This window comes from Malurus melanocephalus, unplaced genomic scaffold (assembly GCF_030028575.1).
Source record: "Malurus melanocephalus ecotype Western Australia unplaced genomic scaffold, MMel_1.1 scaffold_35, whole genome shotgun sequence".
Lineage (NCBI taxonomy): Eukaryota > Metazoa > Chordata > Aves > Passeriformes > Maluridae > Malurus > Malurus melanocephalus.
The window spans coordinates 3015868-3033338 of record NW_026623267.1 but is presented as its reverse complement, the minus strand read 5'-3'; the positions used below and the strand labels follow the sequence as shown (position 1 = coordinate 3033338).

General features: G+C 38.7%; 1 protein-coding gene across 1 annotated transcript in view; it reads left to right on the top strand.

Moving 5' to 3' along the window:
- The first annotated feature begins 9909 nt into the window (after positions 1–9909).
- Positions 9910–17471, top strand: part of KLHL32 (kelch like family member 32) — a 93048-nt gene continuing 85486 nt past the window's right edge. The window contains exons 1-3 of the mRNA XM_057364108.1: positions 9910–10032; positions 10825–10913; positions 13392–13572. Of these exons, the coding sequence (XP_057220091.1) occupies positions 10891–10913; positions 13392–13572 (204 nt within the window). The 5' untranslated portion in view covers positions 9910–10032; positions 10825–10890. The remainder of the gene's footprint in view (positions 10033–10824; positions 10914–13391; positions 13573–17471) is intronic.

The window sequence follows — 17471 nt, the reverse complement described above, 5'->3', positions numbered from 1 at the left end:
CATGTGGACTTCTCTTTTGTTTCTTCTTTCCCTGAGACAAGGGCCGCGCCATCTTTCTCCGCACCAGCTGCCGAGCGGCTGTGGGGGGCGGAGTGGCGTGTGTTCCCGAAGTTGTAAATATCCAACAGTTATTAATTTTTTATCTGAGTCTGCTCAGAGAAAAGTAGGGGATGATGTTTCCCAGTCCAAAGTGGGTATTTCAAAGACCCAAAGGGATTCAAGTGGGCCTTTGGAATAACTGCTGTAGAGACAGTTGTAGTTTGGAAAAACTGCTGTAGAGGACATTGAGCAATTAAACACCTTGCCTGGGCTGTCTGAAAATCCATCTGCAGTTGGACTCTTCAAGGTGGAAGACCAGCATGTTCCAGTCGCAACATCAACAGTGCACCGCCGGCAGTACAGAACGAACCGAGATACTGTGATTCCTATTCATAAGATGATCCGTGAGCTGGAGAGCCAAGGGTTGGTCAGCAAGGCCCACTCACCCTTCAACAGCCCCATCTGGCCCGTACGCAAATCTGAAGGAGAATGGAGATTGACTGTGGACTATCGTGGTGTAAATGAAGTGACTCCACCGCTGAGCGCTGCAGTGCCGGACATGCTGGAGCTCCAGTACGAGCTGGAGTCCAAAGYAGCGAAGTGGTACGCCACCATTGACATCGCCAATGCCTTCTTCTCCATTCCTCTGGCGGCAGAGTGCAGGTCTCAGTTTGCTTTCACCTGGAGGGGTGTGCAGTACACCTGGAACCGGCTGCCCCAGGGGTGGAAGCACAGCCCCACCATCTGCCATGGACTGATCCAGGCTGCGCTGGAAAAGGGTGAGGCTCCGGAACATCTTCAGTATATTGATGACATCATTGTGTGGGGGAACACAGCAGCAGAAGTATTTGAGAAAGGGGAGAAGATCATCCAGATTCTCCTGGAAACCGGCTTTGCCGTAAAAAGGACAAAGTGAAGGGACCTGCTCGAGAGATCCAGTTCTTGGGGGTAAAGTGGCAAGATGGACGGCGTCAGATCCCCACCGAGGTCATCAATAAGATCACGTCARTGTCTCCACCGACCAGCAAAAAAGGAGACACAGGCTTTCCTGGGTGCCATTGGCTTTTGGAGGATGCACATCCCTGAATACAGTCAGATCGTGAGCCCYCTCTAMCTGGTGACCYGCAAGAAGAACGATTTCCACTGGGGCCCTGAACAGCAGCAAGCCTTTGCCCAAATCCAGCAGGGAATCGCTCATGCGGTAGCCCTCGGCCCAGTCAGGACAGGACCAGAGGTGAAGAACGTGCTCTACACTGCAGCCGGGAGCAATGGTCTGTCCTGGAGCCTCTGGCAAAAGGTGTCTGGTGAGACTCGAGGCCGGCCACTGGGATTCTGGAGTCGAAGCTACCGAGGGTCTGAGGCCAACTACACCCCAACAGAGAAGGAGATCTTGGCAGCCTATGAGGGAGTCCAAGCTGCTTCAGAAGTGATTGGCACTGAAGCCCAACTCCTCCTGGTGCCCTGACTACCAGTGCTGGGGTGGATGTTTAAAGGAAAGGTTCCCTCCACCCAACACGCCACTGATGCTACCTGGAGCAAATGGATTGCTCTCATTACTCAGCACGCCCCTATAGGAAACGTGAATTGCCCTGGGATCCTGGAAATAATTACAAATTGGCCTGAAGGTGAAGACTTTGGTCTTGCCCATGAGGAGGAACAAGAACAAGTGACACGTGCTGAGGAAGATCCACTTGACAATCAACTGCCAGCCGAGGATAAACGTTACGTGCTTTTCACTGACGGCTCCTGTCGCATTGTCAGGATGAACAGAAAGTGGAAAGCAGCCGTGTGGAGCCCCACACAACAGGTGACACAGACCACAGAAGGAGAAGGTGGATCGAGTCAATTTGCTGAACTCAAAGCCATCCAGCTAGCCCTGGATGTTGCTGAGAGGGAAAAGTGGCCAAAGCTCTACCTTTACACTGATTCATGGATGGTGGCCAATGCTCTGTGGGGTGGCTGGACAGATGGAAAAAGGCCAGTTGGCTGCATAGGGGAAAACCAGTCTAGGCTGCTGAAGAGTGGAAGGATATTGCTGCCCGGGTGGAGAAGTTACCCGTGAAAGTCCACCATGTAGATGCCCATGTCCCCAAGAGTAGGACTAATGAGGAGCACCGGAACAACGAGCAGGTAGATCAGGCTGCAAAGATAGAGGTGTCCCAGATTGACCTGGATTGGCAGCACAAGGGTGAGTTGTTCCTAGCTCGATGGGCCCATGATGCCTCGGGGCACCAGGGCAGAGATGCCACTTATAAGTGGGCACGAGACCGAGGGGTGGATGTAACCATGGACAATATCTCCCAGGTTATCCATGACTGTGAGACATGCGCTGCCATCAAGCAGGCCAAACGAGTGAAGCCCCTGTGGTATGGGGGAAGATGGGACAAGTACAGGTACGGGGAAGCCTGGCAGATTGATTACATCACACTGCCCCAGTCCTGTCACGGCAAGCGTTATGTACTCACAATGGTAGAAGCCACCACTGGATGGTTGGAAACCTACCCAGTGCCTCACGCCACTGCCCATAGCACCATCCTGGGCCTTGAAAATCAGGTCCTTTGGAGGCATGGTACCCCAGACAGAATTGAGTCTGACAATGGGACTAATTTCAAGAGCAGCCTTATAAACACCTGGGCTAGGGAACATGGCATTGAATGGGTGTACCATATCCCTTACCATGCACCTGCTGCTGGCAAAGTGGAATGGTGCAACATACTCCTGAAAACCTCCTTGAAGGAACTGGCCAGGACGACTTTCAAAAATGGGGAACAGCATCTAGCAAAGGCTTGGATGGTAAACACCCGAGGTTCCACCAACCGAGTAGGCCCTGCCCAATCTGAACCCCTGCATACAGTAGATGGAGACATGGTCCCAGCAGTACACATAAGAGGTTTGTTAGGGAAGAATGTCTGGATTAATTCTGCCTCGAGCAAAGGCAAACCCATCTGTGGGGTTGTATTTTCTCAGGGACGAGGTTGCATATGGTGGGTAATGCAGGAGGATGGAGAAACTTGTGTACCTCAGGGGGATTTGATTTTGAGTGAAAACCTGAATGGGACGGTGAGAAATCTTGTCTAATGGGTTGTGCTCATGGAGCGGGGTTTGGAGCTAGATGATCTTTGAGGTTCCTTTCAACCCAAGCCATTCTGTGATTCTTTGATTCTGTATGGAGTAAATTTTATAAGGATTTTAGTAGTTGGTTACTCTATGCCTTGAATGTCAAAATAGAAACATGGAGGTCAGTAACCTACTGCAATGTTMTGAGGTACAGACCTTTTTCCTCTCATTCCTGGTGTTGAAAGGACCCACTGGACACACAGCAAGTATTTTACATTATTGTAATCATGCTGTAAGGGGSAAAAAGAAGACTTCTTGAAATGCTCTGTCGCTGTCCTGGAGGGACAGGTTGTATTGAAGTAAAGCTCTGCCACCCTGTGGCTACTGAAGGCCATTCTTAGAAGGTACATGTTAACTGCTGGTAGTCACAGCCTTTTGCTTATAACTTCATGAATTCTTTGCCACAAAGAAAGTTGAAGGGCTATTGCAGGTCCCATGGAGATGTATAAGCTCTCTGTGATTTTACTGAAATACATAAATACTTGTTCACTGGAAATGCCATGTAGACACATAACTGATCACCTCAATTTTGCAGGTGGTTTGGACCTAGACGATCTTTCAGATTTCTTCCAACCCAAACCATTCTATGATTTTGCAATAATTTGTGGCAAATTTGCTAGGAAAAAAATATGTTTACATTTGAAGAACAGGGTGTTCTTGTTTTTTTTATGCAATCAAAATGCAAATCAAATTCCAAAAGAACAAGCAATTACAAACTACTAAGGTCACCCTGTCTTTTATTTCCTGCAGAAAAAAAATCTTGAAGGCATAATTTTGCAAAGTAACTGAAGATTTTGGTTCATGCCAGCAGCAGAATGCCTTAAAACTGAAATGGCAGAGAGCTTTCAACTTGTCCCTTATAATGACTGTGAGCTCAGTTGTATGGGTTAGGTACTTCATTTTGAGAGTGCTTTGCRTATTTGTTGCCTAACTTTCAGAAAGGTGAGAAAAAAAGTTTATAGAAAAATAGAATAGCTTTGGGTTGGAAAAGAYCCTTGAAGGTCATCTRGTSCCTGCCATGARCTGTGATATCTTCAACGACATAATAAGGATCAAGTTGTAATATTGTTCTTCCAGCTGTGATAAATGGATCAGATGTAAGTTGTGTCCTGTTCCTTTCAGCAGGAGAGTAATTAGTATCATAGCTTAAATGATAGCAAGTTAGTACTCTGAAAAGCTAAGWTGATAATGTACAAAGGTATGTTATTACAGTGATACAAAACTGTTATYTTTTTTTGAAATGAAATATGTAAAACTGTATATACACACCCTGGAAGCAAACCTCGTCCTCAAAATCATCAAATTTCAACTGTGTGGCTTCCATTTGTGTTACATGATTGTGTATGGTTTTGTCATTGGAATGCAACAACCTCTTTCTCAGGTGATAGTTTAGGTAAAATATTCCTTAAGTTACACAGATGACCATGAGCCTAGCTCTTTATTTTATCTGAATGTCTCCTCAGGCAAAAATGTTCAGAATGCTGATATATCACAATATGTGGGAGAGATAATGCCACAAAGAGGGTATATATGAAGATTTAAAGATGCTGTTCTACTTGTACTGCATTTATCCCTGTGATTTCATGTTGTATTTCTGTGRTTTAAGGTCTTAATTATTCTGTGAAGTCAGATGGTAATTTAGTAGTGGTAGAAAATAAGCCTCATTATTCTAATTGACTATAGTTGATGGCCTGAAGATAGCAATGACCTTTCAGTCTCACCAGAAAATAGTTTGTAAGTAATCAGAAGACTGTAACAGTTTGAATATTTTGGGGGTTTATTTTATTATTATTTTTTTCTCTTGAGGTCTTTTGACTGACTTCTGTTTCCTAGGTTTTAAATTTTTTTATTCCCTTAATGTTGTAGTTTACATTAAATCTAAGCGATTTTTTCAGTACTAGGAATGCTTTTTCTTGGAAGTCACTATATTGAGGCACTAAATTAGTTAAGCAACTTGTGTTTGAGCCAAGTGATGGTTTCAATGATAACATTGGGTAGCAGCAGAGTTTTTTTTGCACTTGACATTCTTGAATATTTTTTATGGAATGAAAAAATATTTCAATTCTCAAAAATCTCAGTAAAAAAGGGGAAAAGTAGTGTCTTGCAGGCATGTCGGAGAAGTCTGTTAATCTACTCAGAAGAGCAGGTTTGCACTCAAACTTTAAAACTGTTTCCAGATTGTGTCAAATTAATTTGACAGAGCTGTGGTTAAAAAAAAAAAAAAAAGAGGAAGGTGATGTTGTCCTTTATTTTCTGTGAATAGTAACTCATAGTTTTGTTTCTGAAGAGACTCTTACTTTGAGAGAAAGTGAAGTACATCTTGAAACGATGATCTATTCTGACTTACTAAAACCGCAGGCAAAAGCAGAAGCTCCTGTGTATRAGGATCTAAGCTAGAACAGAAAATTGCCATGGGTAAATCTTAATGGTCTGATTCTGCATCCATAACAGCCTCTGTCAGGATGTGCTATGATGCCATTCTGGAATGAAATGAATATAGTGTACTTCTGATAGCTTTTAAATGCTGCATTTTCTTTTCTTTTATTTTTTTTTTAAAAGGCCAAATTTAAACCAGGTATTTRAAGCTGTCAAACTGAAAATACCATTTAACTGTGTACAAATGCTTTATCTTCATGACTTATCCGGTTGGTTCAAAATTCTACTTTTTTTGCAGAAAAGAGCTTATGGTCCCTTCAGTTTGTACATGCATCTAACTTGAAGTGGTGTGGTTTTATGTTTGAGTGTTTTTCCATACTTAAAATACACACTTAGAAAAGGAATGACTTGAGGGAAAGAAGGTAAGTAATTAAAGATAACTGTTTGAAAATGTAAAGTATCTGGAAAATTATTCATATATTAAATATTTTTAGTCTTTTTAACCAGTTTTTGAGTATGTGAATTTTCCTAAATTTCTATGTAAGCTAGTTTGACACAGTGCAAATTTAATATAARTAATATTGAGTCATTGTTTTCCAACATAAGAAGAGTAATAAGTAAAAACATTAATAAATATATCTAAATGAAATATTGCCATCTGGAAGGACACTTTTTCTGTATGCTTAGAAATGAAAAAAAAACCACTACATTTAATGTGAAGTTTTATGAATCAACAGCTTTTTATGGTTACTGACAAGTGAAATAAACTCAGTTTAGGAACATAGCTAAAAGCCACGTACCTACCTGAAATGAGGCTGAAATCTTTTCTTTACTCAAGATTTGACTAGGTGGTTTGAGTGAGTTAAAATTGATTATTTGAGATGTATTTTTGATTAGCAGTATTGTTTTAATTAATGTGGTAATAGATAAATGAGTGGCTTTCCAAATTAAAAGTAAAAAATGCAAGAAGTCACAGGGCTTTTCACACATTAGAGGACTTTGAAGGCAGAGCAATGCCTAACTAATGGAGTGCCTTTCTATGAAGTTTGAAGCAAATCAGCAACTTTGTGATGAGCTGGGTGAAAGCTGCCTTAAGTTGTGCCCGTGTAAAGGATTCCACAATTCTCCCAAACTCTTACTGCATCCTCTGTTCAAGAGCTGAGTAACACAGGWCCCCCCAGAGAGGCAAGTGAGTCTCCTCTCACTCTGTGAGTGGCTCTGAAGCACAGGGGCTGTTGTGGGGAGCAAAGCAAGAGCTGCTTTAAGCCCTAAGGGTTCTTGGCAGCCGGCTCTTCTACCTCCCTCCAGATGTGGATCATTACAAGAGCAGAGATTGCATTTGGCTGCAGTAAAGATATGTGTATGTTGCCTTCCTGGATTCGGTGAGCTGTTTAGAAGATGTTTAACTCAGATTTTGTGTTGCAGCTTTCCATGGTGAAACTATTTTCTTTATGGGGGATAAAAGGCTCCAACTGCTCTGTAATTTTCCATCCTCTCTCCTAAAGGCCATGTTTGCAAGAGTGGATCTCTTCTGTCCACAAAAGCATCTTTTATTGTCTCTCGAATATTGTATTAAGCTGATCTTTGTGAAGTGGTGGTTGCCCATATTTCGCTTTGATTTTTCTCACATTATTATATTTCAKTCTTGCCAAATATCTGGGAAGGGCAGTCTCCTCTCTCTCACCACAACACAGTGTTACCTAGAACCGTGGAGGCAATCAGGTGGGGTTTTTCTAACTCCTGAATAGGAAATGGACTCCTTGTTTTTGCTCTCCCCTATGCCTAGTCTGGGGCTCAGGGGATGGGAGGGGGGTAGTTTAGTAGCTTCTCCCTAAGAAGTCACTGCCTCAGTAAAGAAGAGAGTACAAGCTTTTTTTTCAAGTGCTATTTTATTTTTGTTGTAAGAACACATTGAAAATCAGGATTTTTWAACAATTTCATTTTTGACCTGACAAAAATAATGTTTATATAATATTCTCTATGAGAGTTCACACCTTAGTTGATTGTAATTCAGTTCTTATTTACATAGAGCAAATGTGAAAACTATTGATGAAACTACCAAGGTGGTAATTATTTTATATAAGCCTGAATACCGTAGAAAACCTGCATGTTTTYGGGCATTATTAAAGATTGTAATTTCCATTATGAATATACCTATTTTACTAGTTTACAAGACAAAGCAAGCCTAATTAGAGTGGAAAAAATGTTTCTTAGGTACCCAATATAAAATACAGAGTGTTTATTTCTGCAACACAGAATAAGTTCTGTGATAATTTGGTTTATGGTTTAAGCAACTCTGTGAAATCAGACATGTGAACTAGAGAAAAAAGCTTCGCGGGGGAAGAAATAGTGAATTTTGTAGCATCTAAGTTATTTTCAGTRTAAAGTAGATTGAATATGAGTTTTGTTTTGATTTCCAACACCCTTCCTTCATTAATCTAATTGATATTCTGATGGCTTGTAGTTTCAAGAATTAATCAGAAATAKGTTCTCACCTTCAGTTTGTTTTTAAATGATACAAGAAAAATAAATACAGCCCCCCAAATAAACCCACTGAAATGACAAGAAAAAGTGTAACTGAAATTTTTTCAATGCCTCTGATGCATTAGGTAACTGTGTTTTCAAGTGTAACTGAAATTTTTTCAATGCCTCTGATGCATTAGGTGTCAACTATGAATATGGTATTGGTTTCTCAAGATTAATTTAAATGAACGAGAGCTTTTTCTGGAAAAGGGCACAGGTATTCTGCCAATACTTTTGGATAATAAACTACTTCGTCTTAATATTTCCAAACCAATGTTGCAGCCTATTAAATGAAAGGAGGAAACACTGCCTGCTTAGATATTTTTTTATTAATATTTGAACAAATAATTCCTGAACTACACTGGTAATTTAGATTAAAGAAGTGGCATAGCCTAACAGGATGCAATGRATGTGGCAGAGTGGCTCTTTATTCYRAGATTTCCTGTRAATGTAAAAAACCTACTCTTCATTTTGCTGTGTCATAAGACTAAGGCAAAAATACGTATAGAAAGACTGACATTTTGTCAGGCTGCCACAGAACAAACACTGTTTTAATGTATTAGTTTGTCATAATCATTTGCATGGACAGTGTGATTTCTTTGGAATTGCTTTGAAATACTTAGATATACTGTGTTTACATAGAAAACTACTGTTATGGGTTCTTCTTTTTCCATTTAGTAATGGTACTCCATTCCCCACCAAAATGTTACATTCTTCCAGTGCTAGCTGGATCATTGCTAGTTTTTTGGTAGGCAAATTTTTAATTTTAGCTTTTAATTTTACTTTTCTAGGATGTGAAGAAACTAACAAAGCAATAATAAATAAATTTTAGTTGTAAAATACTATAGGATCAAGGATTGGTTCTTCATTATGAACTCTTGAAGAGTGAAAGAATGTATTATTTTAAAAAAATACTTTGGCAATTTTAGCATGTATCTCAAACCTAGGATGTAGTGAGCATTTTAAGTCTGGCATATATTTTTCCTGTTAATTTCCAGCATAATGGAGTATTTCACTATAAGAAGGATTTAGGTGGATTTAGGTGGATTTAAAGTTCAAACCAAAATTTATAAGCTAATGTTTTAAATCAATTTGATTACTTAAAGTAGCTAAATAGAGAATAGTATGTCTTAAACATTCTAATGCAAAGAGTTTCTATAGATACCAATCACAGTTTATACATTGGAGATGAATCCAGCTGTCTGAAACAGAAATAAACTCTTGGTGCAAATGATTTTAGAACTGTTGTGGCACAGCATATCCATGCAACAGGTAGAAGTGCCTCCTTAATTTTTTTTTTTCAGTAGCATAAATAATGCTTCCAAATTTCCAGTATTTAAAAATTTTGAGCTTCCTGAACTCTATAYGGCTAAATAAAGCCAGTGCAGTATTGATTAAATTATTTATTCTTGTATATATGGTGTACATTTAAGTGAGGCCTRCAGTGCTGGAGCTTTGGAAGAGAAAGGAGGAATGCCAAAGTTTAGGGAAGATTGATTGTTTAGGGTAAAAACACCAAACTCARTATGGGACTGTTTGAATGTTTTGTTAATTTTTTGATGCATATACCTTAATTATTTTAGAAGGAACACTTTTCCCTGCAGGTCTTTGTCCTTCTTCTGTTCACTTTCACTTGTGGCTTGGATTTTTCTTTTTTTCTGTGTGTGGGCCACAGAGTTTGGACCTCTTAAAGTTCAGAGAAAGGTTATTTGTTCTCTACCAGTCCCTGGATGGTGTAGGATTTCGTAAGGGCAGCCATCAGTATTGACATGTAGGTACGTTGATCAGAAATGTGTTTGCTTCATTAGTTGATGGCACTAACTTAAAATGCTGTGCTTTTCTGTCTCTTGAARGGTAAGGTGAATTGTGTTAACAGAGCTAGGATGGTGATGGTCGATGGTGAGAGTGAAATGTTCTGAAACCACCATTGGAAAGCACTGCATATCCGTTTGCTCAGTCATCAGCTCAATCATCAGCGTAAGTTTTCTATGACCTCTGCCCCTTTGTTCAGAATGACAGTCTTTTTGTGAAAGGGAATAAAAGATGGAATTTTTTTGAAATTACTTGTCACTGAGTTCCATTAAATGATCTACGTATGGTTTAAATAAGCAGCCAAAGTAGTGTGCTTTTCTTTTCTGACTATTCTATTAAAACTTTTTTTTTAATACTTCATACATGAAATTGAAATGTCTGATCAGTTGTGCTGGCTACTACACCAGTTAAAAATTTGCTRTATAGCCCTGTTTTCAATGACTTAGGTCTTTGGACACTTCAGCTGTTCTGTGTTTATTATATAATGTTTTGTCTTTTGAAAAGACAGCTGTTGTGTTTATAAAAATTATTGTACTGTATTGTTTATTTGCCGGAATGTTTATAGCATCATAGAAAAGACCCTTAAGATCTTTGAGYATAAAAAATGTATGTTRTTGAGGAAAGTAAACAAACACTAATACATGCCTTTRGCTTATTCTTCAAATTGAATGATTTTTGGGACAGTTATTTCCCTCCTCAGCCCTCTTCAACTTTTTTTTAAACTATATGTGTTCCTGAGTTTGTGAAAAGCATTCCTCAAGGGCAATAGGTGCAGGACATTCAGATGGCAGGGTGTGAATCTCTAGAAAAGGCTAGAGGAAAGACCACTTTCAGACTGCTCTCAACTCTAGCCAATGAAAGTTGCTTTTGAATTGCACATCCTGAAAGTATTGATCTTTAAGGCTGAGGCTATGTATGCTTTGAATTTTAATGTTYCTCTCCATTCTCCTTTTCTAGCTGGAACATTTGCAGCTTTCCCTACAGGATTATAAGCTTTGATATTCAGAAGACCAAAACCGAAGGATGCCATCTGAGAGGTGCCTGAGGTATAGTACTCGGTGGTGTGTAGGAAGTTATTAACATTTAGGATGGTGTTTACCAAATATTCAGTTAAGAAAGTATAAAAAAAAGTAGAACTAGTACTTTTCTTCATTAGATAGGAATTCACGTTATTAAATGCTATCCATGTTATAACTACTAAACCCTACTTTCTTGTCCCTTATCTCTAGCAAAAAAACCTGTGCCTGGGATTGATTGGAAGCCTACATTCTCTTCATACATTATCTAGTTTATGCCCTAAYCTGTACTTGGAATTTTTGATTGTGGAAGCAGCTGGCATTTTACATTTATGCATCTGAACTCGTGGCTGGTGATAATTTTCTGTCTGTGTAGTGTTCCACTGTTCAGGACATGTAACTTTTCCAGTTATGAGTATTCCAAGAATCCTCTCCAAATGGATCTTTTMTGCCTTCTCTTCTGTCTCCAGTGTAGCCTTTCTCATTTGTTTRTATCAACCTTTGTTGCAATAGAGAATGTGTCATTTATAATTTAATTACTTGCTGGGAGCAGAACATATGTTCTTTCAGACAGAACACTGCAGAATTTATTAACTGGATTGGTTTTCTGTGGAACATTGCAGTAGTGTGATAGGCTGGTGGTTCTGTTTTACAGAGTAGTTAATACTCCGATCTGGAAGCTCAGAAAACTGATATTACTAGGACTTTATCAGACCAGTTCTGATCCCATTTCACTGCCATGCTTTTGCAGCAGAAGAGAATCAGGACTTGCTTGCTRTTACAGCTATTGAAATTATCAACTGACAATATCACTACAAATGATCGGTTGTGTTATGTTTAATTATTCTATCTATTTCCATTCATAAATTCCAGTTAGATTGCCTGTCATGTGTACGCATTCTTCATATGTTGCTAGCACAAGGATTACAGGCAATTAGTTTTTCACTTTGGTCATTGAATTGAAAAATGGGTTAAGATAGAACTGAGTTTAAAATCCCAGATATGTTCTTTATTGAATGAAATAGTCCTCTGGATGATGGTGAAAAAAGCAAGAGGAATGAARGTCTTGGTTCACAACACTGAGAGAGAGGCTAATAAAAACAGAAGTAAAGAGAAGCTATCTCTGGGTATCGTTAAAGTATTATACTTGGAGTAGTTTGATTTAGTGACATTGCTGTAGAAATTACAGAAGAAAAATAACTGTTAAAYTTGCATTTTACCAAGTTTGATTTCTTGATAACTGTAATTTGGAATATGAGTTGGGTTCCACAAACAGAACAGCTGAAGAAAAAAGAATATTTTGAATAAGTAATTTTGAAATTGGTTTAGGGAATGTCCATATCTGAAACGTAAACGATGAGAGAGGGGGTGAAATTCAGATACAGACTATTCCTGTGCTATTCCTCTTTGGCCAGCCTTCTTCTGGAAGTAATGTTTTAGTTGTTGTCTTTCTAACAGAGGAGGTTAGATTAGAGCAAACAGTCTGCAGTAGAYTACAGGTGCCCAAGGTGCAGGAGTAGGATAGGCAGGGAAAGGAGGGTATAGCAGCTATACAGCTGCTGTATAGTGCTGTATKCAGTGAATTACATGATTGTAGTGGAATGATGATGGGTTATTCACCCCTTAAAAAAAAATTTTCACTTTGATTTACGCTGAGATGCCTCTCTGTAAACCCACTTTCTATAAACACATATATGGATTCTCTGGCAATGTAAATTGGTAGTCCCACAGRGTTCAAATCAATTGCATTGTTTTGTACCAAAGAGGATTTGCTGATGTGTTTTGATTTGTTTCCATTTRCATCAACAGTTATATTGTCTCTTCTTTCTGCTGCAGCAAAAGGAAGCTGCAATCAGACAGTTTTAGACTGGATTATGAGCAAATCTTATATTCATACATGGAGATACTCAGAGGTGGAGAAGGCCTTAGCATTTTAAAACCAAGCAAACATTCTCTCCCTACCCCCAACGTAAAACAGACAATCAAAAACCACTGCAAAACTTCATAAATATGAATAGCCTGAAGAAGTCTGAAAACATTCAGTAACTCAGCATTAGACTTAAACAGGCCATTTGAGACCATGACCCTTCATTCTTTTTAGTAGAACTACTTCCATAAGTACATATACACTCCTTTCCATCAGTTTGAACCATCTGTTTTCTGGTGATCCATTTACTTAATCCCTTTATTCTTCTCATTTAATCCTAAAATGATTCTGAATGAATCCTGTGAGTTCAGGTGACTTCTGATACAGCTARTCAAAAATCAAAACCATTAATGGTTTTAAATTTGAGTATATATTTAGGCTTTGTAATACTTTGTTATACTGAGCTTGTGTTGTGATGTTCATGTTGTGGAAAGAGTTTTTGCCTGACAGGGTTCATGACTTTTTTCTTTCCAAGAATTATCGAACAATCTTGTCTTAGAACAATCTTGTATTTCTGACAGAATATACTTGTTTGCTACTTTTTATTTTTTTGACAGAATYTTTCCCCTTTCCYYTCTCAGTGTTCAGGAAATGCTGACRGGTCAGAGGCTTTGTCAGTCCAGCTCCCATAAYGATGCTGTCCTGGCAGCTCTGAACCAACAAAGAAGTGATGGCATACTTTGTGATATTACCCTTATTGCTGAAGAGCAGAAATTCCACGCACATAAAGCTGTCCTGGCAGCCTGCAGTGACTACTTCCGAGTAAGTCCCAAGATTTTTCTCTTATWGTAATACTAAAAATTATCATTGTGGAGGATGGGGATGGTTATAGATATCATACTGAACAAGATTTAAATTTGAACTTTGGAAAATGAAGGCTTATTGCACATTCAGTAGAGTATACAACTTTAACTATCACACACACACATCACAGAAAAGAAATGTTAAGGACATAATTAAGGTTTTTTTTGTAATTATTTATTGTCTTTCCTTCCCTCCCTCTGTCCCCCACAGAGATAGGCAGTGCACATCTTTCTGTGAATTTAATGCCCCAGTAAAGTCAGAAAGTGGAAGATTTATTTTGAGTGTAGAAGTGTTTGTAGAGCATGTGAGAGTTGTGATTAGAGGATGGTGAAGAGGAGACTGAGGGAAGACCTYATTGTGGTTTACAACATCCTCACAAGGGGAAGCGAAGGAGCAGGGACTGATGTCCTTTCTGATAAACGGTGGCAAGACTGAAAGACACAGTGTGAAGCTGAGTCAGGGGACATKTAGGTTGGATATCAGGAAAAGTTTTTCACTCAGAGGGTGRCTGGGCACTGGAGCAGGCTCCCCAGGGAACTGGTCACAGCACYAAACCTGAYAGAATTCAAGAAGCATTTGGACAGTGTTCTCAGGCACATGGTGTGACTCCTGGGGTGTCCTRTGCAAGGGCTAGGAACTAGACTCAATGATCCTGATGGGTCCTTTCCAAGTCAAGATATTGTGTGATTTTATGATTAGAGTATGGAAGTATGGGGAGAGGGAGTTYAAATTTAATCTTTACWGTGAGGGTGGTGAGACACTGGAACAGGTTGCCCAGAGAACTTTGTGGCTGCCCYATCCCTGGGAGTGTTCAAGGCCAGGTTGGATGGGACTCTAACCTAGTCTAGTGAAAGCTGGCAGCAGATTTTGAACTAGGTGATCTTTAAGATCCCTTTTAACCCAAGCCATTCTATGATGGTATTACAAATGCAATTTAATTCAKCTTGAGAGTGGATTTTTGTAGGATGTAAATGGTTACTCTCAAAAAGGAAGCTCTACTAACTTTTTAAATGTACTAAAATATACTTAAAGTAACAAGAGTTCCCTAGATGTAAAATAAAATATTCCCTGGGAAATCTATTTCAGACAATTCCAATCCTACACCAGTCTAAAATTGGAGTAACTGAAAAATTGAGTTTGCTCATAGGAAAAGTATTCTTCATATGAAGCAATTTTACTAACATTTATTATAATGTACCCACTGAAACTGTTGGACTGTTGGACTGGTATTTTTAAGTGTGAGTCATCCTGTTGTTAATCAGGGACTAAAGCTGAAATTAATTTRAAGGTCTGTTTCCTTTAACGAAGTAAGTTTATTAAATATTTTGTCTACACTGTAATTGCAGTGTTATGAACTTCTTTATGGGGACGTTTTTATCTTGTTGCAATAGTAATACAGTGTATGACAACTGCTCTGTATCTTTGATTACCTGAGCAGGGTTTCATCTTCCTGTCAACTCTTTCTCACTTTTGGTTAGAATTTAGACTYAATTTATTCTGTGTATTTAAGAAATGTTATTAACCTTGACTTGACTTTTGCTGTGAGGGTGTTGAGCCAATTGATTGCTCATTTTTTGAGCTTATCTGCATGCTTATGGGTTCTGCTGCAGCATACTTTGTACTGCTGTAGTTGCTAATGTTGTTTCATCATGGTGCCTGGGCCCTGCTGTAACAGAGATTGCTTTCCTTTTTTTTTTTTCAATGTTCAAAGAGGGATTCTGAACCTCTAGCTCTAGTAACTGCAGTGTATACTTGCCAGGGATAGACAGAACAAAGCTGTTCTGGTTTGGTTGAAATATTTTCATAAGGCTGATATTTTCATATCATCCACACCTGTGACACTTTTTGCCAAGCTCATTGTACCCTGTGCATAGAAACATCATAGAGTGGGCACCTGGGCCCAGTGTCCCAGCAGTGTGGTAGGAAGAGCTTCTACTTTGGTCACTTATTGATTGATGTTGAGATTTGGGGCACTGTGATTTATCCTGTTATTTCCAGTTGAGTTACTCAGTATTGGCTGCATGGTGATTACAAATTAAAATCTTAATGCCCTTAATTGCCACATAAATATTTTGTGTTAAAAAAAACACTGAGCTAATGATCTATGCAGCATTTAGTAACTTTATCTGCCTCCAAACTGTTATGGTTTGGTTGGATGTATTCTTCAGACTTGAGATATCAGCTGTAAATATGGAATYGGTGCTTTCTGAAATCAGGCAAACAATTTTTAATATTAATAGAGAAAAATCTTTAGGAAATTATGAAATATGATGTATGTTCTGTAGGAAGATGATAAGAAAGTTACTATACATTTGTTCCTCATTCTCATAACTTAGAAAAAGCAAGAGTCAGTTAAAAAGTAATAATGTTTTGTAYTTAACTTGAGATTATTGATCTTTTTATATATAGGGGGATTTTGCTTAATTTTGGCTACTTGGGCATTCATTTTCTAAGACTTAGGAGAATGATTCAAGCTTCATTTCAGAGTTGGTGAAAAGAAAAGTACATTTCCAGAGGAAGATAATAGATCACAGCAGATTTATTTAGAATGACATGTCTGGAAGTGCCAGATCTCTCTCTCAACTGGTCATAAAGGCCAGACTCACGTGCTTCAAATTTASCTGTTAATATTATATAATTTGTATGCTTTTTTTTCCTGGAGGAATTCTTAGATGAAACTTTCAGATTTTTTGACCCAGAAGTCACTTACGAAGAACTCATTGCCATGTGAAACTTCCCTTTCACTATTTTKCGTGAGAAATAAGCCAAGCACTCCAGTGAATGGGATTCTGGGAACATCAGATGTTGGAAGTTGCCTTGAATAAAACTGAGATGACACARCTATACATCAATGTGACACAGGGCTTGCTTACCATAGCTTCTGGGYTCTACRGCTCATAGATTTRTTGTATATCCCAGCCTACTTTCAGSTCTGTCTGGAGACGCTGTCATYCAATTTTATGATCTCACAGGTATGTATACAGAGTTAAACAGCAAGTTTAGATACTTGAAAATTAGARGTTTTAATTTATTTTCTGCTCCTGAAGTACCTCTTCTTTCAAAATGTGCTAAGGAATATATTCTGTACTCCATACTCTAAAAGACTACTCTAAAGAATAGTAAACATATGTATTTTTATGGGTTCTTTTAAAAGCAACAAACAGTGTTTTAGGCAAACTTTTCCATATTGACATGCTGTGATTTGCCRTTTGTCTCAATGTATTGCACTGAGACAAGGCAGTTGAGTTAATATGTGTGCACTGTGATAACTCTAGCAAGCCAAGTCATTTCCAATTAAAAGAGTCTTCTGCTTTTTTCCCCTCTGGGAGCAAAATGAAATGTTACTGCATGACTTCATTAGTAGGCATTTACAGTGTTGGCAGGTGATTATATAACCTCAAGATTTTCTTGTACAAGATGCATTGGTTTTCCAGTCAGAAAAACTCCTTTCTCTTCCTTACTTTTCATATGAGTGGGTGTTTAGTTGCAGGACTTTGATCTTTCTCAAAATGATGCAGATATTCCATCTAATCTAGATGAACAAAATTATGTCAATTATCTGGAATAGATTTTAAAATGTCAATAATATTCTAATTCTTCTTCCACAATGAGCATRCTCAATTCTTAGAAGAATTTTTCTTATCTGAAATGAACTAGGAGATAATAATTTTGCATACAGACTGTACTACCAACTGTCACAGTTGATTCTTAAGCAGTTTCTTCTCAGGGATTTTCTTTCCTGTCTTTCCCGCTTGTTGTCAAATAGTTTCCCCCTTTGTCCACAACATTCCTGGTTGTTTGTATTTTACCCTATATTGCATTGTTTCTTTTTAAGGAATTAATTTTTATAAACCAGT